The sequence below is a fragment of the Chenopodium album genome, chromosome 12 (assembly GCF_948465745.1).
Source record: "Chenopodium album chromosome 12, dcCheAlbu1.1, whole genome shotgun sequence".
In the NCBI taxonomy this organism is placed as follows: domain Eukaryota; kingdom Viridiplantae; phylum Streptophyta; class Magnoliopsida; order Caryophyllales; family Amaranthaceae; genus Chenopodium; species Chenopodium album.
In genome coordinates, this window is record NC_137845.1 from 12,480,556 (window position 1) to 12,506,189 (window position 25,634).

A 25,634-nucleotide genomic window follows, 5' to 3' on the forward strand; every position below is an offset into this window, starting at 1 on the left:
TATAGCTATAAAAAAATTTCTTAACATAATTTTACTCATTTTAAACATATTTAACATATCTTTCGTAATCCTTTATTTTGCTCTAAATTTGTCAACTATATTTGTAGAATTTTTTTGTTTATAAAAACTAATTATAATGATAGTTTAATAATGGTTATTAATAATTACCGTGCATGGCACAGGAACTAACCCAATATAGTTATATACACTTACACCCAATAATATCTTTCATACGGTGTATAAATAATGGTAAATAATATTTCTAACTTTATCTCTAATAATTTGCATAATATCAATTCCCTTCAAAATAAATAAATAAATAAATAAATAAATTTGCATAATATCAAAATGAAGATTTAGATTTTATATACACTCGATTGGATTCAAAGTACAAACAATATTTTTATTTATTTCTGCTCATTTACGATACCAAAAAAAAAAAAAAAATTAAAAAGAAACGAAAGTGGTAATACTTACTTCGTATTATCCTTAGAGAATGACTCTTTGAGATGTATTGATTTTTATTTTGTAAACAATGTATTATATTATTGATTGATACTTTGTATTATCATTGATGGACGGTGCGTGGTGAATTGATAACCTACCATCCATAAAATTCTGAATCAGTCACAATATATTGATATTTCGTATTTTTTAATTGGAGGGAAGAAGTTTAATGAATTATGTTAGTCTGTTAGAAAGTGTTATCTAGTATTTTTTAAAATTTTAAAACAATGTAAGGATGAACACATATGGAATATGATATATGTAACTTGAAAACTAAATTTATATAAACCAATATGTTTGAAATAGCTAAAGATAAAGGTGTAAATAATTGTACACAGTATAACTCTTTTATATATTTTGCCTTGTATGCCATATTTATTTATATAATTATTTATTTATACATACGATAAGGTAAATGATTTAAACATACAAGAAAATACTATGACAAGGCTACGTGTAGTAACTCAATACATGGCAATAACTACACTTATGGATTAACTTCTTCGACATTTTTGTGGCTATTTCTACCCCTAGACATAACACCTCCACCAACACCGCCTCCTCCTCCAACACCGCCACCACCACCACCACCGACCCCAATACCTCCACCACCACCACCACCTACACTACCTCCAGCACTGACACCACCTCCGACACCGATACTACCCCCCAGCCCCAACACCACCTCCAGCTCCAACGCCACCACCAACTCCACCTCCACCCCCTAAACCACCAGATCCTCCACCACTGCCTCCAACTCCTCCACCACCTCCACCTCCTACACCACCCCCAGCTCCAACACCACCTCCGACACCGATACTACCCCCGGCCCCAACACCACCTCCTCCACCTCCACCCCCTAAACCACCAGATCCTCCACCACCACCTCCAGCCCCAACACTTCCACCAGATCCTCCACCACCACCTCCAGCCCCAACACTTCCACCAGCTCCTACCCCAGCACCGCCGCCACCTCCTCCACCTCTACCTCTTCCACCACCGCCACCTCCAGCTCCAGCACCACCTCCTGCACCTGCACCTCCTCCAATTCCCCCACCTATTCCACCTCCAGCGCCAACACCCCCACCAATTCCACCACCTGCACCAATACCCCCACCGCCACCTACACCAATGCCTCCACCTCTTCCACCTCCTCGTCCACCAGCTCCACCTCCTACTCCAACACCTCCACCAGCTCCACCTCCTACTCCAACACCTCCACCAGCTCCACCTCCTACACTGCCACCTACCCCAACTCCTCCACCAACTCCCCCTCCAGCACCAATACCTCCACCACCACCACCAGCTCCACCTCCAACGCCTCCACTGCCACCTACCCCAACTCCCCCACCAGCTCCACCTCCAACGCCTCCACTGCCACCTACCCCAACTCCCCCACCAGCTCCCCCTCCAGCACCAATACCTCCACCACCACCACCTCTTCCACCACCACCACCACCACCAACTCCACCTCCAACGCCTCCACCGCCACCTACCCCAACTCCCCCACCAGCTCCCCCTCCAGCACCAATACCTCCACCACCACCACCTCTTCCACCACCACCAGCTCCACCTCCACCTCCAACACTCCCACCAGCTCCAAATCCACCACCAGCACCAATACCTCCTCCGCCACCACCACCTCCTCGTCCCCTACCTCCACCACCGCTTCCAACACCTCCACCAGCTCCAATTCCTCCTCCTACTCCAATTCCACCACCAACCCCGCCTCCAGCTCCAACACTTCCCCCACCTCCAATTCCGCCACCAGCACCGACCCCTCCACCTCCAGAACCACTACCACCTCCTCCAAAACTTCCTCCACCCCCTCCGCCACCACCTCTTCGGCCTCCTCGCCCTCCACCACCACCACCAATTCCTCCTCCAGCACCACCACCTACTCCACCTCCAACACCAACACCCCCACCTGCGCCTCCACCAATATCACCTCCGACTTCGCCTCCAACTCCAAAACCTCCACCTCCACCTGCACCACTTCCTAATCCTCCACCACCACCACCTCCTCCACCTTTTTCTCTTCTACTTCCACCACCACTTTCACCTACGTAACCACATCCATCTGTTTTCCCATCACTACCAATACATACTCCTACATGATCTCCATATCTATTGTGTTCATTCCTTAGAATAATATCTTCCCTCGCCATTCTTCCTTGTACTATTTCAATAAGCAAAAAATGCATACATAATAGTACAACTAGCATGTTAAGACACAACGAAACCCTCCCCATTATTATTTTTTCTCTTAAGATTATTACACTTCAAAGTAACAACTAAGTGGTTGAGTGTTTATTTTAATAATTTAATGTATATAACTCTCTTTCTAAGCTTTTTATCCTCTTTTTTCTTCAACTTAAATTAATGTATGTAGAAGTGACTAGCAAGATGAAAAGCTTAGTTTTACACTTGATTCTTAACCAAGATCACCCTATTTATAGTGAGACGTAGATAAGGCTATAGTATGAACATGCATAAGTACGTGTTAAACTAGGTCCCACAAATCTATAAATAATTTCAATGAAGCTTTGGGTTGACAAAGTTTTGAAGTGCCACGTGTATGTTCTAATTACTAAATAGATATAATTTCATCCATTTATAGTGCGTATTCGTTAAAATAAACCCTCCCATATTTAGTGCTAAGCACTAAGATAATAAGTGGTACGTGCTATATAGTTACTAGATTAGCAATTTCAACAATGTATAGTGCTATGCACTAAGTTAAATAGTGGTAAATTTTTAAGGGGAAGTTTAAGGGTTTACCATGTGTACATTACGAAGAATCTAGTGGTAGGTTTTCCAAAAATACCAAAATACTAGAATGAGAACTGAATTATTGATTACTATTTTGTCAAACATTTTAATGATGATATATAAATGGTCATGCCCTTTCTATAGTGGTAGGCAAATCTTAAGGTGGGTTTAGACACTTCATGTTGTTTACTCGTTTTACTATAATTTCTCATTCTTATCATACATGCCGACATCACCACAGGTTTTTGAATTATACGTCATCTTTCTCAAAATAATATATAATATGAGTTTTGGATATATTTAAGCTATAAGGGTTGTTGTGTTATCTGTCAATAACATTATAGGGTACTTGCACAATCAATCTTGATAACATATTGTATGTTAAAGAAAAGTTACACATGAGAAATTATATGAGTACATGTATGTTCAGTTTACATGATTTTCTTTGCGAATTGAATTGTTTAATGTATGTATGGTCTAGATAGTTAATGAAGGTTGTGTGGGAAGTTTCTTCAATATACATTAGGATATGCAAGAAATAATTTTAATGCATAAAGGTTGAGGATTTAGGGTTTGCAATCTTTAGAGAGTTGTGGTTAAAAGTTTTAACAACTCTTTTATCTATATATATATTTCATAAAAGTGTAGTATGAATTTAAATAAACTTGTCTAAGGGTCTGTTCACATTTACTTAATTTCAGTTTAGTTCAGTTCAGTTCAGCTCCAATCAGTTTAGTTCAGTTCAGCTCCTAATTTCCCTCTCTCATAAAATATTAATTTCAGCTCAGTTCAGTTTAGTTCAGCTCCAATCAGTTCAGTTCAGTTCAGCTCCAATCAGTTCAGTTCAGTTCAACTCAGTTCAGTAAATGTGAACGGGCCCTAACTTAGCCAAATGAATCCATAATTGTTATGAAACAGAACTTAGTTGTAAATTAGATATATGTACCCTCTATTTCTCAATAATTTAACTAGACTTTATTTTAATGAACATATCTTTTAAACTTATTATTTTTTTGAGGAAATCTTTTAAACTTATTAACCCATAATTATATGAACCAATATTTTCATGGATAAGTGGAAATAAGCTAAGCATAATAGAGTTGTACATAAATCATCGATTAAAAACTAAAGAGGCAAAAATATGACAAAACTTTGGCCCTGTTTATTAGAGGGCCTTTAGGGCATAAACTGAGCGGATTGGGGCATAAAAAGTTAGCTGTTTTGTTTAGTCAAAATGCTATTTTCACTGCTCCGAACTTCCGAAGTTACTAAAGAGCGGATCAATATAGAATGAAACCGCTCATTCGAAAACGTTACTATAAACAGCGTTTTGAGAAAAGCGGGTTTGAAATTATATTCCTTGTACCTTTATTTAGGCCTATTCAAACCTTATCTCTATTTAATTGAAAACACAAGCATAAACTATCAGTATTAGGCAAGCTGAAGGTAGCTAATTATCCTTATTGGCTGATTTTTAAAACAAAGAAGTTGAGTTTTTGACTAAACAAAAAAATTTGACTAATTAGACAACAAATTAAGTTAATAAACAATACTTAGTCAAGTTGACTCAAGTAATTCAGTCACCTTCTTGTATAGAAAATTCAAAATTTATTGTGTATAAAAGACACAATTACACAGAAATGTAAGCTAAAATATCAAGAAAGAAAGTAAGTAAAAATAAGTAAGAAAAATGGGAGAAGTGAAGGTTTTGGGAGCATGGCCAAGTCCTTATTGTTATAAGGTAATATGGGCTTTGAAACTCAAAGGTGTGGAATATGAATATGTTGAAGAAGATCTTTCTAACAAGAGTGATGAGCTTTTAAAGTGCAACCCTGTGTTAGTGTGTACAAGAAAGTTCCGGTGCTTATTCATGCCGGGAAATCGATCTCGGAATCGAGTGTTATCCTTGAGTATATTGAAGAGACATGGCCTCAACATCATCTCCTTCCACAAGATCCTCATGAAAGGACTGTTGCTCGGTTTTGGATCAAGTCTCATACGGTAAATTACTTCCTTTTATTGCTTTTTGCCATTTTCCCTATAATTTGTGCTTTCCTTAAAGTTTCTTAGATTTTTTTAATCATATTATTGTAAATTATAAATTCTTAGCGAACATAGTGAAATTGTATTACGAAGAGAATGGATAATTTATTTTGGAATAGAGGGAGTATTATTGTATATTTCACAAAATAAAAATGGGCTTACTTACCCAAAAGCAAAAATCGGTTCAATCCGTTATAAAAATCCACTTTACCCCATCAAAATTTAAGTCAAATTACTAAATCTAATCAGAGCAATTTGCCAATGATCTGAGCTTCTTCCTTTTTATATTCGAACACAACTCGTATTTTGACTCAACACAAAAGACTTATTAAGACTTCATCTAAATTCTATCAAAAAGCTTGTTCGGTGTTAAATTTGTAAACCTGAAGTTAGGACTATCTTAATTACGGTGTTAAGTTTGTAAACTTGAAGTTAGGACTGTCTTAAATATTGCAGATCAGTCCTGTATTTCGGGCATTTTTCATTGCTACAGGAGAAGACCACTTAAAAGCAATAGAAGAAGGCAGGGAGCTGTTCAAGGTCTTAGAAGAGCAAGCTCTAGGAGACAAGAAGTTCTTTGGCGGCGACAAGGTAGGGCTGATGGACTTGGCTTGTGGGGTGGCTTGCTTGGTGGTTTGAAACAATTGAAGAAGTAGTTGGTGTTAAGATACTTGAAGGCAGCCATTTTCCTTGTTTGAAACTATGGGCAGAGAATTTTAAGAATGTATCGGTAATCCAGGAAAACCTGCCTGACCGAGAAGAAATGTATGAATATTACAAACATATTAGGGAGATGTTTATGTCAGGTAACAAAAGCTGGGGGTAGGACTGTCAGGTGAATAAAATGTATTTCCTGCATTTCCTGCTGAAAAAAAAAAATGTATCTGTGAACATTTAGTATCAACTGAACTAAAACCAGAAGTCAGTGAATTATCAATTTATCAGAGACGTATCATGTGAAAGTAAACCCTGATTCCTAATATAACATAATGAAAGCAGCTAATTCTGGATGTAAACCCGAAAAAGTATCAGGCCTTACGCCTTTGCAACTTTGCTTTCTGCTGATAAACTAGCATTTTCAATCCACCAAATAAATATGCTTTGACGACAATATTCATCTGAACATAAAATTTCAGGGATTAAGGGCAAAATCTTCTCTATTACTTCAGCAAAAAAAAAACTCAGATAAGACTCAAGTATAAAATTCTTGTAGCCTATTAGAAAACCCTTGTTTGTCACATCGTTAGAGAAACTAGATAACAATACAAGTGGTCCACAAAATTGCATCACCTAACCTAACTTTAACTTTATTTAACATCTTAAACGTCAGTTTCTTAAACCAAGAAAATGTCCAAGCCATAAAAATAGTCAAAAAGAAACAACAGTAATAAAGCAGAACTTTCAGATCATAAGCTTACATTGAAAAAAAAAAGTTTGCATTAACAAATCCAAGATTTCATTTGAAAAAATCCACAATTTCACCAACATAAAAGAAATGAAGGAAGTTAAACTACTGGGAGTTTGGTCTAGTGTTTACTGTCATAGAGTTATCTGGGCTTTGAAACTCAAAGGTGTCGAATATGATTATACAGAAGAGGATATAGCAAACAAGAGTGATGAGCTTATACGACATAACCCAGTGTATCAGAGAATACCAGTCTTCATTCATAATGGAAAACCTGTAGCAGAATCAATTATTATTCTCGAGTACATAGATGAGGTTTGGCCTCAGAATCCCCTGCTATCAGCTGATCCTTATGAAAAGGCCGTGGTGCGATTTTGGGCTAAATTTCTAGAAGATAAGGTAGAAGCAAATGTTTCTTTTTTTTTTCTTTTTTTTTCTTTTCCCTTAACTATGTTAAAATAAGATTTCTCTTATCTGACCATTAAATTCAGAAAATCAACACTCAACTATACAAGGAGTCAACATAGCAATCTAACAGCTTAGTTATAGTGTTCACATAATAACATAATCTAAGATCATCCTCTACTGAATTAAGAAATATAATTTGATAGTAAATGAGTAAAATAAATAACACTTCTTAATCCAAAAACCAAAATTAATATTCAGTTCATGTTTTTCCAGAACTTTTTGCACCTGTTTTAAATCAAACATGAGATTCCAAAAGATATTTTAATACCTAAGTAGATCTTACAAATGATGCAGAGCCCAACATTCTATTCTTATTTCCGAGCTGCTGGGGAAGCCCAAGAGAAGCTCGCGAAAGAAGCTAAAGAACTACTCCATATATTAGAAGATAAAGGGTTGGGAAAGAAGAATTTTTTCGGTGGGAATCAAATTGGGTATGCTGATATATGCTTAGGATGGATTGCTTGCTGGCTAGAGTTAATGCAAGAAGCAGCAGGAATCAAACTACTGGAATCTGATGAGTTTCCCAAGTTACTGGCTTGGAGCAAGAGATTTAAGGAAGTCCCAGAGATCAATGACAGCTTACCAAATAATGATAAGATGTTGACCTACTTCAGAGGGCTAAGAGAGCGATTTACTGCAGCTCCAGCACCGTGATTCAAGGATATTACCAAATAATGAAGTCCGTTTTGAAGAATAAACGATTCTAGGCCAGTCAAAAGAAAGAAAGAGATAAAAAGACCACCATTCAAATTTCATCCCAGTACAAAGACTACCAACTAAAGATGAAGAAGAGAAAGTGAGAGACAGAAGTATCACAGACGGAATACTAGACATCAGCTTCTTCAAATGGATTTTCAAACTGTCATATTTTACCTACTATTTGATATATTCAATAACTCAATGATTCGATTTCATGTAAGAATTGGTTTGAAAATGTAATGTGTGATACCTATGACAAATCTAATTATTGCCTAACAGTTTCAATAGCTACGTTTTCACAAATAAATCAACAAGAATGAAAAAACATGCAGCTCTCAGAGAGCAAAGATGAGCATATCTAGCAAGGAAAGGTCAACGCCTCTGGTTAAGTGGGCTTTGGAGTTGCTAGCTCTATGATGATTTGGCAGTTGCCTCAGCAAGCAATGGCTCAAGCTCTCCTTTATGGTAAAGCTTCACAGTTTCTGCATAAACCAATTAAGGAAATAATTAATACATCCATCCATAATGAAACATTAGGATGGTTATGAAGCACACAAAATTTTTAGAGCATTTCAGACGATTGGGCGATGGCTATCAGTTTCAAGGTAAATAAATTAGGCTGCCTAGAGCTCAAAATTCAAGCAAACCCAAAAAGAAATTCACAAGACACGTAGCTATTACAACTGATAAAAATATAAAAAAGAAAAATTAAAAATGAAAATTAAAAAAAAAAAAAAAAAGAAAAGAAAGAAAGAAAAAAGAAAAACCAAAACAATAATCTATTATTACCTGAACAACCGCCAATGTGCTTGCCCCCTGGTCAGACAATAGAAGAGGATGTATAAGCAATTGAATCATATTAGTAAATCAGATAAAGATTGCAAAAAATGGATTACACTTGAAAGACAGTCTAAAAAAGAAAAATTTCCATGTTTATGAGGTTTGGTGAGGCGTGATTGCTGACAAATGCAACCCTTCGAAAGTAATTGAATAAGCTAGTTCATATCTATTTAAAATAATATGTGTAGCTGACTGCAAGCAAACATAATTTCTTATGCTAAGATGTCTAATACTGCACTGCTAGAGAGCTGATCTTGAAAGACAAACATGATGCATGCAAATACGAATTTCCGTGTAAGTTTTTTTTTCCTCCATAAATAAAGTGGAGAAAAAAAATAATTTCATACCCAAAAGGCCAAAACCACGGACATTAAACAACAAAACATTGGTTTATGATGAAGAAGAATCACTTGGAATCAAGAAATTATATGTTTCATCTTGTACCTCAAGTAATGGACATACTGTGATCATGAAACAGATAAAAAGAATTTATCTCAAGACCACTCACCAATAAAAACATTTGGAACAGTGTATTGACCAGTAAGCCTCTCCAGTACCTTCTGCAGTTGAGGCCCTTGAGCACCTGACAGATCAAGAGATCAATATGCCAGCAAGTCAAGCTTAATCAAATAAAATGATTCATAAAGTTTGAATCTTCACCAATACTAATTACCACTTACAGGTGCTTATCAGTTTATATATCTAAGAATAATTTTGCTCACAAGTTTGAAGATGGTTGTTCCCTCACCCAGCAATATACATATCAGCCAGCAATAATCAACAATAAGTGAAGCAAATATTCCATTATGTATTACTTGATCATTTCATTGCGATACAAAAAATAACAGCCAAATTCAACAAGAGTACCCATTATATTCTCATCAGAAATAACCACAATTATACTGATGACTGACATAGAGAATGGTTAGTGCAAAGTATCTATTTCAAGAGCAAAAACATAAGAAGAAATCTAGTGTTCTCTTCCAATGATCTAGGCTTTACCATATCCACAAAATTAGTCACAATGAATATGAGTGTGCAAAGCAGCAGGTATGGATATGCATATGTTTAGCCCAGTAACCACATAAATCCATTCTTTGTCGTGTTTAATCAAAACAGTACTGTAATCAGATGCAATTGAATGAATGAAAAGATAGTTTAACAAGTCACTGGTTGTCATATATCAAGCACCTCGGTTATTCAATCTTTTAGGCACACAAGAATATCAAAGAGACAAATCTATAAAAGCTGAGTAGTGAATAGCTACTTAAATTCGACTGACATCACGCATTATAGCATTTGGACTAAATGATAAATAATCAAGATATATCAAACCAATTGATCAGCATGCAAGAAGACTGTTATAACAGTCTTAATAAGTGCTTCCTTGATCCACTACTACTGTAGCACATTGCAAAGCCAGTAATTGTTTTGGCCTTATTGTCCTTAGACCTTAGTACCAAGTTCACCAAAAACCATAGTGAAATACAATCTTTGCCATGCTTAGGATGACGGAATCATTTATAATGTAGAGACAAGGATTTGGTCCATTTGGAATGTGGACTCTCTGACAAATTGTTGGAGGAGTTGCATGAGAAAGCAGCAGAATCTCAATCATCCATATACACTGGTCAAGCGGATGCTTGAAGGATCAAAACAACAAATATAAAAAATTAGTCTAATGTTGTGTTTGGATGCTAGAATTTCAGTCAAAATTTCTGGAATAGGGTGAATTGAGGTGTTTAGGAACAAAAGAATTTGCAATTCTGAAATTGGCCTGAATCCTTATTTAAGGTTAGAGGCCCACCAGCCCATGAATATGTAATTCCAATGACATATTGTTTGTTGTCATTTAAAACTTTTCAGCAAAAGCACATTTTATTCATTCTCTTCGTCTGTTTTTCTCTCCCACCTGAATCACATTGTATGGGAAGCAACTTCGGTATCTCCCTCCTCCCCTAAATTCAGCCATTGATGGTTCAAGGTTCGCTTCTCCTCCCTATTTCGTATAACTCTCTATTTTTCTCTAGAAAATATGCCTTCGTTTCTCTCTATTAAAGCTAGTAAATAGCATAGATCTCCTTTTAACCCTACTACATCTTCACCCATATTAATGAGTAATTATATTTCCAATTCATAAATAGTATTGTGGTTACAATATCGACTTATTTTTTGTTTTTTCAAATTTGTTGTTTTCTAGAAATATGATGCTCTAAGTTCTTGTATTGTGAAAGATTCGATATGAAAGTGTTTTCTTTAGATAAGTGGCAATTCCATAATTAAAATGCCACTTCCCATACAGCATCAGTGGTAGTTGAAAATTCTAGAATTTAACTTATTAGCTTTTCCCAAACAGCATATTTGGAATTGGAATTCAAGCTTTTAGATTCCATAGTTGAATTCATTAATTCCAAACACTATCTAAAGGAATTTGAAATGAAAATCAGCCAAAATGTTTTAAACCAAGAAGTTAGAAAGCACAATTTTCAACCATTACACAACTTATATTTGACACTTGGAAAGATATGCAAACAAGACTCATATAGGTGGCACTAGGCTCATGTTCCTCGCTCTAAGGAGCTTGAACAACCATATTCCCCATAGTAAGGAGTTTAATTGTCCTGTCAATCTCGAATGGTTACTTTTAGAAACTGCTTACAAATAAGTAATAACATAACATGTAGGTTGCTCAGTTGCTCAACATTGGAGGACATAAAAAAAAAAAAGTGTACTTTGAAAGCAGAAGTAGCTCAAAGCCTCAAACTCCACTTAAAATGTGACATGTGGATAACAAAATTTATTTAATTTATTTGTTTATTTGCATGCCACGATTTTTTTTTTATATCTAGCCGTTAAGAGTACTTTGTAAAAGAAAGTCTAGCAACTTAAAATTATGATGTGGCAAGGCCAGAGTACTGTAGGCTTTGTAACTTGTCATTGGTATTGCTTTCACAGGTCAAAAGTAACAACCATGGTAAGTAATGGGAAATTAGAGCAACTCTAACGGCAACACATTGAAATTTGCTTTTCCATATCAAATTTTTAAGCTACTATACTTTCAAGTTGCTAAGTACTCTAATGTTTAGCAATAACACGTATTATCTAGCAAAATATAAATAAATGATTACATAGAGTAAAATTTGTAATCCAAATATCACACATTAAGTGGAGTTTGCTTTTCTTAATTAAAAGATAAAAAGAAAAAAGAAACTCAACCTGTCAGCTTGTTTGAGCTAATACTACTTTCAGACATTATTTTCTATTTACCACTGGTGTTGAGCTACTTACTTGATATTTTCACTTGCTTATAAGAGAGCCTCATGATTAAACATTAGCAATGCTCTTACTTGCTAGTAATGATTGGTAACTCAGAAAGGTCATGAGTAAACGCCATATTAAGTACTGACTAGTAACTTACAAGTGATGGGCGGCTACCCATATAGGCTTGGGTGATTACACATGTAGCAATGGCCAGTTAAGTTCACAAATAACAGCTTATGGATAATGGGTAAACATAGATACACATTCACAAATACAAAAAAACAACTAAAATGCTCCAAGTTACTAAATTTTGTCCAATATAATCTTCAATAAACAACTAGCTCTATATGAGTCTTTTCATAGTCCAACTTGAAATCCATTCATTGCTCCCTTCTCTTTATAGTAAAATATATAATGCCTCATCAGCACGTGTAGCAATATTTTGCATATAAACACAAATTTCAAAAGAGAATTGGAGGAGGCCAACAATATAACAAGAGTTCTCCTAACATAGAGCAGCCATCATTTTACTTTTCAAAGAAGTTCTGCAAAAAAGTCTCTGAACGTGCCTTAGATTCCTAAGTCTCACAATCCTAACAGCAGAGTGTGATTAACAACTTGTACACCTCAATATACAACTTAGAATAAAATAAACTCCTTTCTTAAACCGTTGGAGTTTCATAATTACTCTCACCCACTCCTTCATACCAACTTCTTTCAAGATAAGAAAATAGTTTATTATACAGCTAGAGGGCAAGGAGGCCTCACAAAATCTACCAAGATAAAGCCAAAATCAAAGCCTAATAAGAAAGGAATATTAAGATCTCTGCCCCTTGTATTCTTCTCCAAAAAAATCTGAAAACTTACAACTCTTTATTCCAATTTCTTTTACATCAAACCAAAATTTTAAAGTTGCTTTCCAAAAGATCTCTTACTCTCAAATTCCTGATTTCAATGTTTATAACCCTATATACCTCATTGATATCTTTGAAAGTCTCTTGCTTCATCTTAATATTACCGATAAGCTTCATCATGAATCAGAATTTCAATCTTCCAATCCCAACTTCACTTGACCGATCATAAGATCTTATCTTTGAAAAAATAGTGTAAAAACATTGCTAGGTTTAAGGCTCTTACTGAATAAATTGAAGTTCTGATGGGAACATGAGCGCATACAGTTATTAAGCCAAAACCTAGAGTCCTACACCCTAAAAATTGTCTCCTAATATTTTCTGAGAAAAATTACACCAATCGGCTTGTGACCATATAAAGGAAATGTCTGCAATATCATCTTAACTAGACCTCATAACAAAAGGAAATTCCAGCACCACACCTATTCTCATCCACCAATCTAAAATAAAAAAAAATTAAAAAAACATTCATCAATATCCAAGGAGCAAAAAACACCTGAAGATCTACAATAGCTTCCATGAACAACTAAATGTTTTCTAATGAATAATTATTGTGATCTAAACCCATCCAAACAGAGGAATCTGACAACCATTCGCTAGTCATCAAAGATAGCATTTATATTCAAGTAAAAAACCATAGGTTCAATGTGAAGTTTATCCCTTCTATGTTTTAAAAATTTAGAGTTTTTCCTATCCTCCTCTGCTGACTAAGCTATCAATTCAACAATATTGGGCTATTGACTTCCATGATTTTATTGAAGTAGAAGTCATTGAGTGAATTCACAAACAATGAAGCCATGAAACACTTATAATGACACTCAAAAGGAATTCAAAAAATGCTTCCCTACATTTGAAAACAAAATCCTATATCAAATAAAAATATCCTAATAAAAGAAAGATATACACAAGCCTAAATTTGGATTATAAAGGGACCATTACAAATCAAAAACACTCATGGAAACAAGGCTTATATTCAAATTCCACCTTTGGATTCCAATTGGACCATTACCTTTCATTATTAAACCATGAAAGTGTACCTCCCTCTCTCTCTCTCTCTCTCTCTCTCTCAATGGTGACTCTCAATTTGTGCTACACGGAAATGATGACCCTCTTGAAACTGAATTACACAAAATGACCCTATTTAAGAATTTTATCCCACTTATAACCTTATTTAATTAAAAAAATTAGTTAAAATTAACTATGGTTAGGTTTATTTCAAAAAAAAAAAAGTCAACCTAGCCACCCCCACCACCTCCACCTCTACTGAAAACCTGACCCCACCACAGCCGAAACTCAAACCCAGCCAGCAGCCCCTGCCACCGTCCCGTTTCCGGCCCCCCTCCCCTTCCCCCGTCACATTTTCGGCCCCTCTTGCCTCCCCCTCACTCGCCACCAGCTGAACCGAAACCACCCTCACCTGAAACCCTAACCCCCACCTGAACCGAAATCACTTTCAGATTTGGGTAGGTGGGGTAGTTTCGGGTGCTGATCGTTGTTGCTGGCGGAGAGGTCAAAGACTCAAAGGAGATAGAAAGGGAGGGTCGAAAGTTATGGTGGGAGGAGCGATCGACAGGGTCGGGTCTGATGGGGGGTGTCAGATTTGGGTCTGGTGGGGGGTGTCGGGTTGGGGTGAGGATGAGGATGAGGGTAGAGGTGGTGGCAGCGGCTGGGTGTAATTTGGTTTTTCTTTATTTAAAAAAAAAAAAAAACAACCCTAACCATAGGTTCATAGTTTAATTTTTTAATCAAAAAACACTCATTAATGTCATATTTGGGATAAAATTCTTAGGGTCATTTACTTATTTTGTATAATTCAATTTCAAAAGGGCCACCATTTTTGTGTAGCACAAAGGGTCACCATTGAGAATTTCCCAAGAAATATTAATGTTGCTATTTGGTGGTATAATCCAGCTTTACATAGTAAATGAACTATCTAATCTTATCAATTATTTACACTATCTAACCACTCAAGCTCCTCCTTCATCCTCGAGATTGAGAATTAATTTAGAATCTTTTTATCTTACTTGAGAGACTGGGGAATTTTGATGCGGGATGGAGCTTCCATGTTTAACTAAAGGTCAGGATCCTCCACCATAATATTTTCCAATAGCTATTAGACCACCCCTTTTACTTGTTTTGCTTAATCTATTCTTTCAGGTTCTAAAATTTCAAAAATCATACCCTTTTCTGAAAGGGCAGTTGTAACAGTTTCAGCCCCTGGTTATATACTTTATTCACTTTAAGAAATTTGCACTATGCTTGAAAATTGAGCCAAGATTTACTTACAAGTACATCACAAAAGATGCTCTACCTAGTCTACCATCCTAGAAAACAGTTATGTATGCTATTTCATCTCTTCCTATCTAAGGTCTCTAGAGTTTAAAAGTGGAAAGATTCACTAGTTAGAATAACTCACACAGAAATTGACTAATTCAATTTGTTGACAAATTGGCCCTGACTATTTGGCTTTTGACTTGTTGTCAAGTACTCAGGCTGATCGACAGTAAACTGATACAGATACATGAAAACACTTCCAAGGTTCCACCCATAAGGATGTCCTCTTAAAGGCACCGTGGTAAACATATAACTAAACTCAGCATTCTACATCCTACTCTAAACTCGACTACTTCCATAATCGTGTGTCATGCCTATTTCATGCTAAAACAATGAAGCAATGTGACATATCAAACACCAGTATTGGCATTCATCCTAAATCACTGCCAGTGCCACCAATACTCAAAGTTAATTGTACAATATGACTTATAGTCTCGCACTACCCATTTCTCCAAAATTGATATCACAACACCTTTTAAGAACCTCCTCCAATCAATTCACTTCCCAATATGCCCATAGCTTATTAGATTACATTCACTAAAACATTCAATCGTTCATTATTCCCTTAAATTAAGACTTCTCACCCTACAGGCCTACACGATTCTCTGCCACTAAATCAAAACATACTCGAAAGAAAGGTGAACCTATATGGCAATTTCTAGAGCACAATCAGTGACAATCACATCCTTATAAAACACCATTTTAACAATGAGCATATGTATATATTTTCTTCATATGTAGTAACTATTGCCCGAAGCCAGTACAATAAATTAACAACCACAATCGACAACAGCCCAATAAACATAATTGATGCAACAATACTTGAATAGAATATCATGCTTAATGCAAAATTAAAAAAATACTTCGTATAAACTAATAAACATACCCAATTCATCCAATTCAATAACCAATGGCTCCGTTCCAAGTCTTTTGAACAATGATTTCACCTCAGAAGAATACCTTCAACCAAAAATTCACAAAAATAAATATATATAAGAACCAAAAACCCACTTCAACCCCATCAAAATTTCCAATTTTGAAACAAACCCAATTCATAAAATCAAACAAAATGGTCATAAAATTGATAAAAACTCAAACAAAAACCTCAAATCAATGAAAAAAATAATCCAAATTAAGCACTTACGAACACCAACTTTTCGAGTAAACAACAACTGGGTTTTCTGTAACTGTCTTCTTCACACTTTCCTCAAGTCTCGACCCAAAAGAAGACGAAGAAGAAGACGAAGACGACGACATGGCACGAACCAATGTCGTTCGTTCTCTAACATTGGAATTGAAATTAAAATTGGTGGAATAATTCAATTTAAGAGCAAGGTTTTTGGTATTAATTCGAGGTTTACAAGCTAAGAAATTGGAGAAAAATACGGGGGAATTGAAGAGGATAGAAGTGCGAGGAGAGGAGAGAGAAAATGAACAAATGTTCTTGGTAAGATGAGAGGTTCCTGCCATTGTTGTTTGATTTGTTAAAGCTTGGTGGTGGTGGAAGATTGGTGGTTGTATACTGGTGTTATTTTCGATGCTTGCCTTCGATTTTTTTTTTTTTTTTTGAGTTTTTTTGGGGAGTAAGTTGTACGTGGCTAGCCCACATTGATTTACTAGTATAAAAATAATCCTTATTTATATACTTCCTCCGTTCTATTAATATTTTAACGATGGACTTTTTGCACTAGTCGTCACTCTTGTTTGAACATATAAAATGATTTATACGTTAAGCAAAATATAATCATGTGAGATCTGGTTGGATTCGTCTCATAAAATACTTTCACAATATCAACTTTTTATCATTTTTAATCTTACACAATTATAGATATTTAGCGCATAAAATGTGTTTTGGAATGCGTAATTTTATCTTTGTTGCAATATTAGAGTTAAGCATATAAAAGAGTACTAAGGTTTCACATTTTTCACCCTTTAGGTACTAAGGTCAAAAATCCGGCCAACTAACCATGATCTAACCCACCGTTAACCATACATTATAATAAAAAAAAAATGCAGAAATTATTAAATGCAACTTACCTTCAGTTATAAAAAATAGTCGTTTGTGTATAACTTAGCACAAATACACAACGTACTTCTATTTCTAAATGACTACTTTTGCCTTAAAAAATTTAATGCATCATCCTTTGACCAAAATGATAAGGCACAGCAAGCAACTTGAATATATATAGAGGAAATTCTACACTTTTTATTCTAAATTCTTTTGCAATCTTCACTAATTGTTTTGAAATGGTCTTGCAGCAGTCATCTCACAAGTGTTCCTACCTTGAACATGTATTGGCTGAAGCAAAAAATAAAAATAAATTATAATTAATAATAATATTGTCTAATTATATATTAAAATGGTGAGTGTAGTTATGTACCTGTGCTTGTCTTTGATGGCCATTAGGATAGGTGTATACTCCTACACCTCTGTGATGCATTGGTACATTGCTTTCAGATTGTTGCATAGGGTAGTATGTGCTGGTGTGATTGCTGGACTGTCCTTCAAACGAGGGTGCTTGATGATGCATTTGTACACTACCCGATATTCTACATGTTTTTTTGTTGTGACCTGTTTGTCCACACATACTACATTTGTGAGGTTGTCCTGCCCTTGTGACTTTAATACCCTCTGCTTCCCCAACAGATGGCCTTCTCTTTGTAGCTCTCCTATTCTTCAGAACTTTCATTACAGGAGGGTCTATGGGTGTTTGCGTTGACTATGGCCACTCATTAGGTCCATTTAAGGGCTCTAAAGGAAACTCATAAGCTTTCAAGTATGTTTCCTTACTAAACCAATGGGAAACATATGATTCAGGGAGCTCATTGGATTTCCATATTGTTGTCACTGCATGGTGGCGTGGAACCCCACTAAGCTGCCATGCATTGCAGGTACATGTTCTGTCTAGCAAGCTCACAACGTACCTGTTTTGAGTCCCCCCTTCTCTGACTCCATAGGAGAAGTTGCCATCCCAAAATGCCACCCATCCTCTAGCATCAATCTTTGCCCTCCCAAGCCTCTTTTGTATTCTAGGGCATATGTTTGTTTCTTTCTTCATCATGAAACCTCTTTTTTTTATGTATTCTCTCCATAAGACCCTCCCTAACGTCTTCAAGCATGGTTATAATGGGTTTGTGCCTTGATAAGAGGATGTAAGCATTGAAAACCTCATTCATGTTGTTGTCTACACTATCACATTGTGATTGACTAGTGTAGAAAGCCCTCACCCATTTTTTGTAGTTCCTGTTCATCAAATCATTTCCTGCATCAACATTTAGAGCATTGAAGTTGTCCATGTTTTCCTTAAATTCATTCTCAGTTGTACTTTTAGCCACTCTCCAAAAACCTCTTTTATACAACAACCCACCTCCAAACTTACTTCTGAAGTTGCAGTAAACATGCCTTGCACAACACCTTGTTTCTACCCTAGGCCACACTTCTGACATAGCTTTAAGAAGTCCTTTCTGCTGGTTGGACATTATAGTGTACCCAAATCCATCATACGTATCTAGGTTATCAGCAAGGAGCTGTAAAAACCACCCCCAACTCTCAGTGTCTTCTGTTTCCACAAGTGCCCAAGCAATTGAAAACATCTTATTGTTTCCATCCCTACCTACAGCAACTAGCAATTAGCCACCAAATGTGTAACACCCTAGAAATTCCTTTCTTTTAAAATACCTGTTTTGCCCTGTATAAAACTTTAAATAGGAATATCTAAGACATTACCGCCACCGTGAAAATGGCTAAGGCAACTATCAAAGACACACAGCGGAAGAATAATTTCAAAACCTTTCAAAACAAGTCAACTTGAAAAAGTCAAGCAACGAAAGTAAAGTCAAACCAAAGTCAAACGAAGTAAAATAAAATCAACCTACAACTTGGAACCATTATAGGCCCTTATTAAAACCAAACCGAACTCAAAACCTTCTCGTTAGCCACGCATAATAATCAAGTCATAAATAAATAAAGCAATAAACACATCATATACTTATAGAAACTAGCATGATTCGCTCTTCACTCCTGCCTATTCATGAATATGCTTCATCTTATCTCTACCTATTTCCACTACTCTCCATTGAAAATGGGTCATCATAGGGCCATGATAAATACAAGGCCAATAACACACAAAACACACAATCAGCAAAGCTGAGTACATAAGCGTAATTAACACACTAGCATACAATTCCCTATCAACACACGACTTACCTTGTTGCACCGGTTTTTCAAGCATACAACATTCAATAAAAGTTCTCACTAGACACTAAATAATTTATTTAGCGTTGATTACGCATCGAACGGGTTTCCCACTAACCTCCCCCAAATAAATTGAGGTTACTGACACGGGAGCTAACCGTGTCAGCATCAAAAACCACTCGTAAGTGGCGGAATTCCTGCGCATAATAATAATAAAAGGAATGTATAGCATCCTGTACTCCAGTAGAAGTTATGGTTAAATATAAAACCCCATAACTCCCCCCATATGTTCATACTCAAGGTATATACGTTTCAAGAGTTTTGGTGCGTAATCTCTTTCACTTTACGTTATTTACAGATTATTAAATTCAGTGATGACTCTCAAACCATAATCATTCAATCAACAATAATTAATCAAACAATTCAATATACCAATTTAATTCTTGAATAATTAGTGACCATATAATATTAAATGTTGAACCCTTTTTAATTCTACCTCGGTGTCAAAGACACCTTAAACGCATGAAGCGCCACAAATCCTATCCCTCGGTGTTAAAAACACCTTAAGTGCACTAAGGCACCAACATACAATTTATTCCTCGTGTACGTAGACACTTATATAGCTCCTTCCTCATGCTTAAAGCATCAATAAAAATTATATGAACCATAATAAAATTCCTTTTCAATATTCCAAACCAAATTAAACATTTAGTTTAATCAAACATGCTCTCTATCATGCCATAAATAAATATGTGGTTCATAAATAATATTCCAAGCTATTATTTTCCATTCAATAATCCATCACAAATAAATCATGCTTCATAATCCAATCACCAATAACATCCAAATCATAATTTCCATTCCAAACCTAGCATGATATTACTTGTAAACAATCAAACACATTTAGCATGCTACTACATCAACATAATTATGCTAAGTACGCGAACGTACCTCAAATAAGCCTTTAAAATAGCCGATTACACTACAACAATTCCCGAATCAAGTCTCCTACATAAAGGGACAATAATACTATATTAATTCTCTTTGTATACACAATTTCCAGCAACTTAAATTTACTTTAGACTACTTAAAAAAAATCTAAAAATTATTTTAAAACCCCTAATTAAACTCCTTTTTAATGGGTAATCACACCCTTTCATTAATCACAATTATACTACTTTAAATAAAATTCTAGCATTTTAAACTAATCAAAAACCCTTTAAAACTCAAGGATAAAATTTAAAGCATAAAAAAAATTTCGTTAAAATTCAAAAACTGCCCGAAAATCATATTTAGAGGCTGAATTTAGTGAGTCTTTCTTAAAACATTGTTTCCACATGGAAACCACTACTTTTTTTATCAAAATCGGATGAGTTAAGAACCTAATCGGGATTAAAACGGGATTAATATTAACAAACGGAAATCTAATTTAAAACACGAATTTACGTGTTCAAAATAATCTGGAATTAAGTTAAACTAATCAGTAGTTATAATCACCAAAATTTCAAACATCATTACTATAAAAGCCCTAAATCAATTGTTCGTAAAAACCCTAAAATCGTGATTTTCAATAATTAAAAACCCTAGGTTATAAAATTTACAAAATCTGAAAATTATGACATTTATAAAATTTGAAATTATAAAGTTTAATCATCAAAATACAATTTGATATTAATTAAATTAATTTCAAACAATAAAATCAAAACCCATAAATCAATAATTATAATTACACAAATTAATAAAACAAAGGAGAAATAAAATAAGACTAACCTTTTTGTGTGGGAAATTTTTGGGGATTCATGGTGTATTTATAGAGTAGAGAGTGTAGGGTTAAATTTGGGCTTATAAAAATGTGGGCTTAAGTTATGGGATATGGCTTAAGTTATGGGTTTTGGAATGGGTTATTCCAATAAGAGTATGTAGGAATAATTTACATTGCCTAATAATTAATAAACGTTTGGCCCAAAATATATTTTACTTTTATAAAACCTTATATTTAAAATACTTTAACCCTTTAAAATATTTAATTAAAATACTTGAGCCCTTAACAATACATTTTATTAATACTTAAATACTTTATAAAAATACATAAAAATACGGGGTATTACAAAATGGTTCTTTTTTAAAAAGCAACCATCAACACCAAAAAAAGGCCTGCACCCAGCAATGAAACCTTTTTTAATAGATTCAAAACAAATATATAACCTCTGAAACACATTATTCACCATCTTGAACTTAATTGTGTTCAAATTATTAGATCTCTTAATCTCAGCAGCATTTCTATGTAGAAGGGAGTACTGCTCCTTGTACTCACCAATGATCAACTGTTGTGCTTTCCTTCTAGCTTTGAGGGTAAGCCATAGACTCACTTTTAATCCAAACTCACTCCAAATGGTGTCAACTATTTCCTGGCACTTGAGATAAGGGTTCACTTTGAACTTAGAATGGTAGGTCTTAGCTATCCAAGATGCCCTTACCTTAAGAACCTTTGGTTGTCTGCCACATTAGTGGTGTGGAACTAAGGTCTTCACTATGACACTTTCTTTCTCCCTCTTTGCAGAAGCCCAAATGTACCAAGGACACCCTATCTCATGTTCCTTACATTTTGCCCCTACCCTAGTTTTGTCATTTCTAGTGAACACCGCATCCCTTCCATTACTCACACAAAAATTAGTGATTGCTTTCCTAAATTCCTTTACATCCTCAAATTGTTGGCCTAGGAAAAAGTTATGGTTATCTTCTACCCTTTCATTCAGCATCTGACCAGATTTTATAGAGTTTGCTCCTTTTTCTTTTTTTTTTTTTTTTTTTTTTTTTTGGACTAGAGACTAGATTACTAAAGTCTTCTTCCTCTGATCTTTGTGGACTCTCTGGACACTCATCACTATCTGACTCATAGTTTTCTTCCCCTAAATTATGCTGACTACTTCTGCCTTTAAGTCTAACAATTAACTCAGTTTCATCAACCAACTCCCTCTCGGCCTTCTTGTCATCAAGTGTGTGCTTCCTTGCCTCTAACACCTCAACATCATCATTATCGGTCCCCTCGTCATCATACTTTATGTTAGTTTCTTCATCATGGTAGGTAGATTGTAACTCAGTTGCCCCCCTTAACAAAGCAGAAAAAGTCCCCCCCCTAACACCATTAACCTCATCCTCTGAGTTTAACTCATGCTCGATAAAAACATCCACCACTCTGTATATATGGAGTAAGCTTATGAATTTCACAAATGTTGCATCATCATAAGCAAGAAACCTCACTCCTACATCAACTGTTTTCGAAGGATCGCAGTAGTGTAATTTAGCTATGTCCTCATATCCTAAAGATTCAATCATTTTCCGAAAATACGCAGCACTCATGTCCAAAGGCAACTCATCAAAAAACTTTGTACTCCCACCCATATATGCTAATGCTGGTGCGTATTTCCAAAAACCTCCATAATGCACAATAACAGACGCAGGTATGTCTTCCATCTACAATGCATATGTACACATTGTAAACTAATCACAATTGTTCAATAAAACAGATAAAAACAACAACAAAAAAAAATCCCCTTTCTTCTTTTTTCCCAGAATAATCAACTTGATTTTTTTTTTTTTAAAACTCAACCACAAATATCCATTAATTATTACAACAACTATAAAATCACACACATGTTTTCACCACCAATTAAGTGATCATAATACACTACAAATTAGTCCAATTTACTTACAAATTATTGATTTCACACACAATCATCATCATTAAAAAAAAAAACTACGATAGATAAATACGAGTATGAAAAGCCATAATTCAAAAATAATATACAAATAAAAAAAAAAGATGAAATCCATACCTCATGCAAACACAATTAATAATGTGAGTTCCTTTCCTCTTTGAGCTAGAAAACAACAGCAAGCTTTTGGATGAAAATGGCATCACATGAACCAATGCGATATATTTTTTTTTGAAGAAAACCAATGTGAAAAATAAAAGGAGCAGTAGAAATTGAATTAATGTTTGTGGTCCAACTCGTTTCGAGGAAGCTACAAAAGGAATTTTTTTTTTTTTTTTAATAAGTAAATGCATCTTCTATACCCACATGTAATGTACTCGTACATTATTTAATACCAATATACAACTTCCATTTTCCTTTTAAAAAAATACCTTCATTTAATGTTAACTAAGGGTACTATGTTTTTTAACCCAAGGTACTAAGTTTTTGGTGATAATTATTTATTTTTGACCGGATTTCACTGTTGAGTACTCAAACGGTGAAAAATGTAAAAACATAGTACCTTTTTGTGGGTTTAACTCTGCAATATTAATAGAACGGAGGAAGTATATGAGTAATCCTATTTATTCATAAGAGTAATCTCATTTTGTCCATTAAAGTAACTTCAATTCATTAAATGAGTAATATCAACTAATTTAGAAATAAGTAATCTCATTTATTCATTCGGTAACTCCTATTTTTTTGTTTCAAAAATTGAAAGAATGATTCCAATTATGAAAGAGAGTAACCCCTTTTTTTCCATTTAAGTAACTCATATATGACAAGGTAACCTCATTTGCCCATTATCGTAACCTCCTATTATTTAATTAATTGTCTTATTGTGAAGTAGCTACACCATCCACATATAAGAATTTGTATTTTAGAGAAGCCTAGGTTTCTCTCGGAGTAAAACTTGGATGTTTATCTCAAAATTGGATAATTTGATATCTCATACCCACTATCCTCTTTCTCTCTCCTCTAGCTACTCCACCACCACTACCTAACCACCCCATTCTCTCCTCTCCTCATATGGCCACGCTGAGTTGCCGATCAACCGCCTATATTGCTGCAACCACCTATATTGCTGCTTCGCGACGGTTAACCAATTAGCCGAACAAAAAACACCATAGTAGCGAAATATGTATAGTGGGCCCATATTAACCCTTTAGGGAAAGGTATTTGCTAATCACCGGGCATATTGCTTAAAAACAGTGTTGGAGGTTTTTATAGTTAGGTTTGAGCGATGCAAGTGAGGTTGTGAAGTTGGAGCAGGGGCGCAGTGCTAGTGCGTAGTGCGATGCATGTGGGATCATGTTAGTTGGAGCGGCGAGGCAGTGCTAGTGGTCAAGTGATGGGGAGGAATTTTTGTTTGGTGGTGCTAGTGGTTGTCTAGTTTGGTGATGGTGGTGGAGTGTCTAGAGGAGAGAGAAGCCAAAATATGAAAATGTCGTAATTATCCCTATTATTTATAATTAAAAAGTAAAAAATACCCCGAGATAAACATGCTTATGTTATAAACTTAGATTTTCCCCTTTTTAATGGAATTTTGTGGAAAGAATTATCTTTTCGTCTAAATGAAGATTGAATACAGAGTAGTACATTTTCTTTTCGCAAAAGTTACTTTTTAATGTTTTTTTTCTTAATTAACAAATGAGTCATACTTTTTGAAATGGTACTCCGTGATGTAAAGAAAAGATTCCTAAGTTTGATCTCAGTTTTCGGAGTCGCTTTACAAAAAAATTAAGAAATGTTACACTATTCACAAATTCTTAAGTGTGGCTAGTTACATATTGGTTTGCTCCATATAAGCAATTAATAAAATAATGGAGGTTATGATGATGATGGGTTACCTTGATAGATTAGTGGTTACTCTTATAAACAAGGAGTGATTTCCATGAATAATGTAAGAAGAGAACAAAACTCCATAAATACGCTACATTTTAATAAAATTCCCGACGTACCGTCCATGTCAGCAAGTGTAATTATTATTTTTTTTTTGTCAAATTTAAAATAAAACCGCTAATTGAGGGTTTGTTTGGCATTGCTGTGGTTTTCTGTTTTTTGGTTTTTTTATTTTCAAAATCATATGATAGATGTCATATAATGAATGAAAAAAATAGTCAAATTTATTAAAATCATGATAATTTTGAAAACTGATAACAAAAAAGTGAAAACACTTTTTTCTTGTTTCCTATTTTTGGTATTTTGTTTTAAAAAAAAAAACTGAAAACTAAAAACAAAAAACAATGTCAAACAAACCCTGAATTAGCGGTTTCATGTAATGTAAACCCTGAATCCCAGAGCACATTTTATATGCTAAATAATTATAATTGTATAAGAGTAAAAATTTTAAAAAGTTGATATTGTGAAAGTATTTTATGAGACGAATCCAACAAGATCCCAAATGACTATATTTTGCTTAACGTATAAATCATATTATATGG

The 25,634-nt window shown here is 35.0% G+C and overlaps 3 protein-coding genes and 1 pseudogene across 4 annotated transcripts; 2 read left to right on the forward strand and 2 right to left on the reverse strand.

Moving 5' to 3' along the window:
- The first annotated feature begins 4,945 nt into the window (after positions 1–4,945).
- Positions 4,946–6,266, forward strand: LOC145572020 (glutathione transferase GST 23-like; annotated as a pseudogene). Its single transcript, XR_014096672.1, has 2 exons — positions 4,946–5,280; positions 5,779–6,266. The product of XR_014096672.1 is annotated as a glutathione transferase GST 23-like (transcript).
- A 395-nt stretch (positions 6,267–6,661) lies between these two features.
- On the forward strand, positions 6,662–8,117 carry LOC145570351 (glutathione transferase GST 23-like). Its single transcript, XM_081629402.1, has 2 exons — positions 6,662–7,126; positions 7,490–8,117. The coding sequence occupies exons 1-2, from the start codon at positions 6,818–6,820 to the stop codon at positions 7,847–7,849; spliced, it is 669 nt and encodes a 222-aa protein (XP_081485528.1). The 5' UTR covers positions 6,662–6,817; the 3' UTR covers positions 7,850–8,117.
- LOC145570352 (monothiol glutaredoxin-S10-like) lies at positions 8,082–16,834 on the reverse strand. The gene is made up of 5 exons (XM_081629403.1): positions 16,385–16,834; positions 16,127–16,200; positions 9,243–9,317; positions 8,684–8,710; positions 8,082–8,376 (listed from the first exon to the last, which is right to left on the reverse strand). Exons 1-5 carry the CDS (start codon positions 16,708–16,710, stop codon positions 8,306–8,308), a joined length of 573 nt encoding a protein of 190 aa, XP_081485529.1. The 5' UTR covers positions 16,711–16,834; the 3' UTR covers positions 8,082–8,305.
- A 1,126-nt stretch (positions 16,835–17,960) lies between these two features.
- On the reverse strand, positions 17,961–18,834 carry LOC145570883 (uncharacterized). Its single transcript, XM_081630007.1, has 2 exons — positions 18,349–18,834; positions 17,961–18,260 (listed from the first exon to the last, which is right to left on the reverse strand). The coding sequence occupies exons 1-2, from the start codon at positions 18,832–18,834 to the stop codon at positions 17,961–17,963; spliced, it is 786 nt and encodes a 261-aa protein (XP_081486133.1).
- Between the last annotated feature and the right edge of the window lie 6,800 nt (positions 18,835–25,634).

Coding starts and splice junctions, on each gene's coding strand:
- LOC145570351 (XM_081629402.1), top strand. CDS start 6,818: ATGAAGGAAGTTAAACTACTGGGAGTTTGGTCTAGTGTTTACTGTCAT. Junction 7,127..7,489: donor CTAAATTTCTAGAAGATAAG/GTAGAAGCAAAT, acceptor CAAATGATGCAG/AGCCCAACATTCTATTCTTA.
- LOC145570352 (XM_081629403.1), bottom strand. CDS start 16,710: ATGGCAGGAACCTCTCATCTTACCAAGAACATTTGTTCATTTTCTCTC. Junction 16,201..16,384: donor TACTCGAAAAGTTGGTGTTC/GTAAGTGCTTAA, acceptor TTTTGGTTGAAG/GTATTCTTCTGAGGTGAAAT. Junction 8,377..8,683: donor GCACATTGGCGGTTGTTCAG/GTAATAATAGAT, acceptor TGGTTTATGCAG/AAACTGTGAAGCTTTACCAT.
- LOC145570883 (XM_081630007.1), bottom strand. CDS start 18,834: ATGTTTTCAATTGCTTGGGCACTTGTGGAAACAGAAGACACTGAGAGT. Junction 18,261..18,348: donor TTATAACCATGCTTGAAGAC/GTTAGGGAGGGT, acceptor AGAATACAAAAG/AGGCTTGGGAGGGCAAAGAT.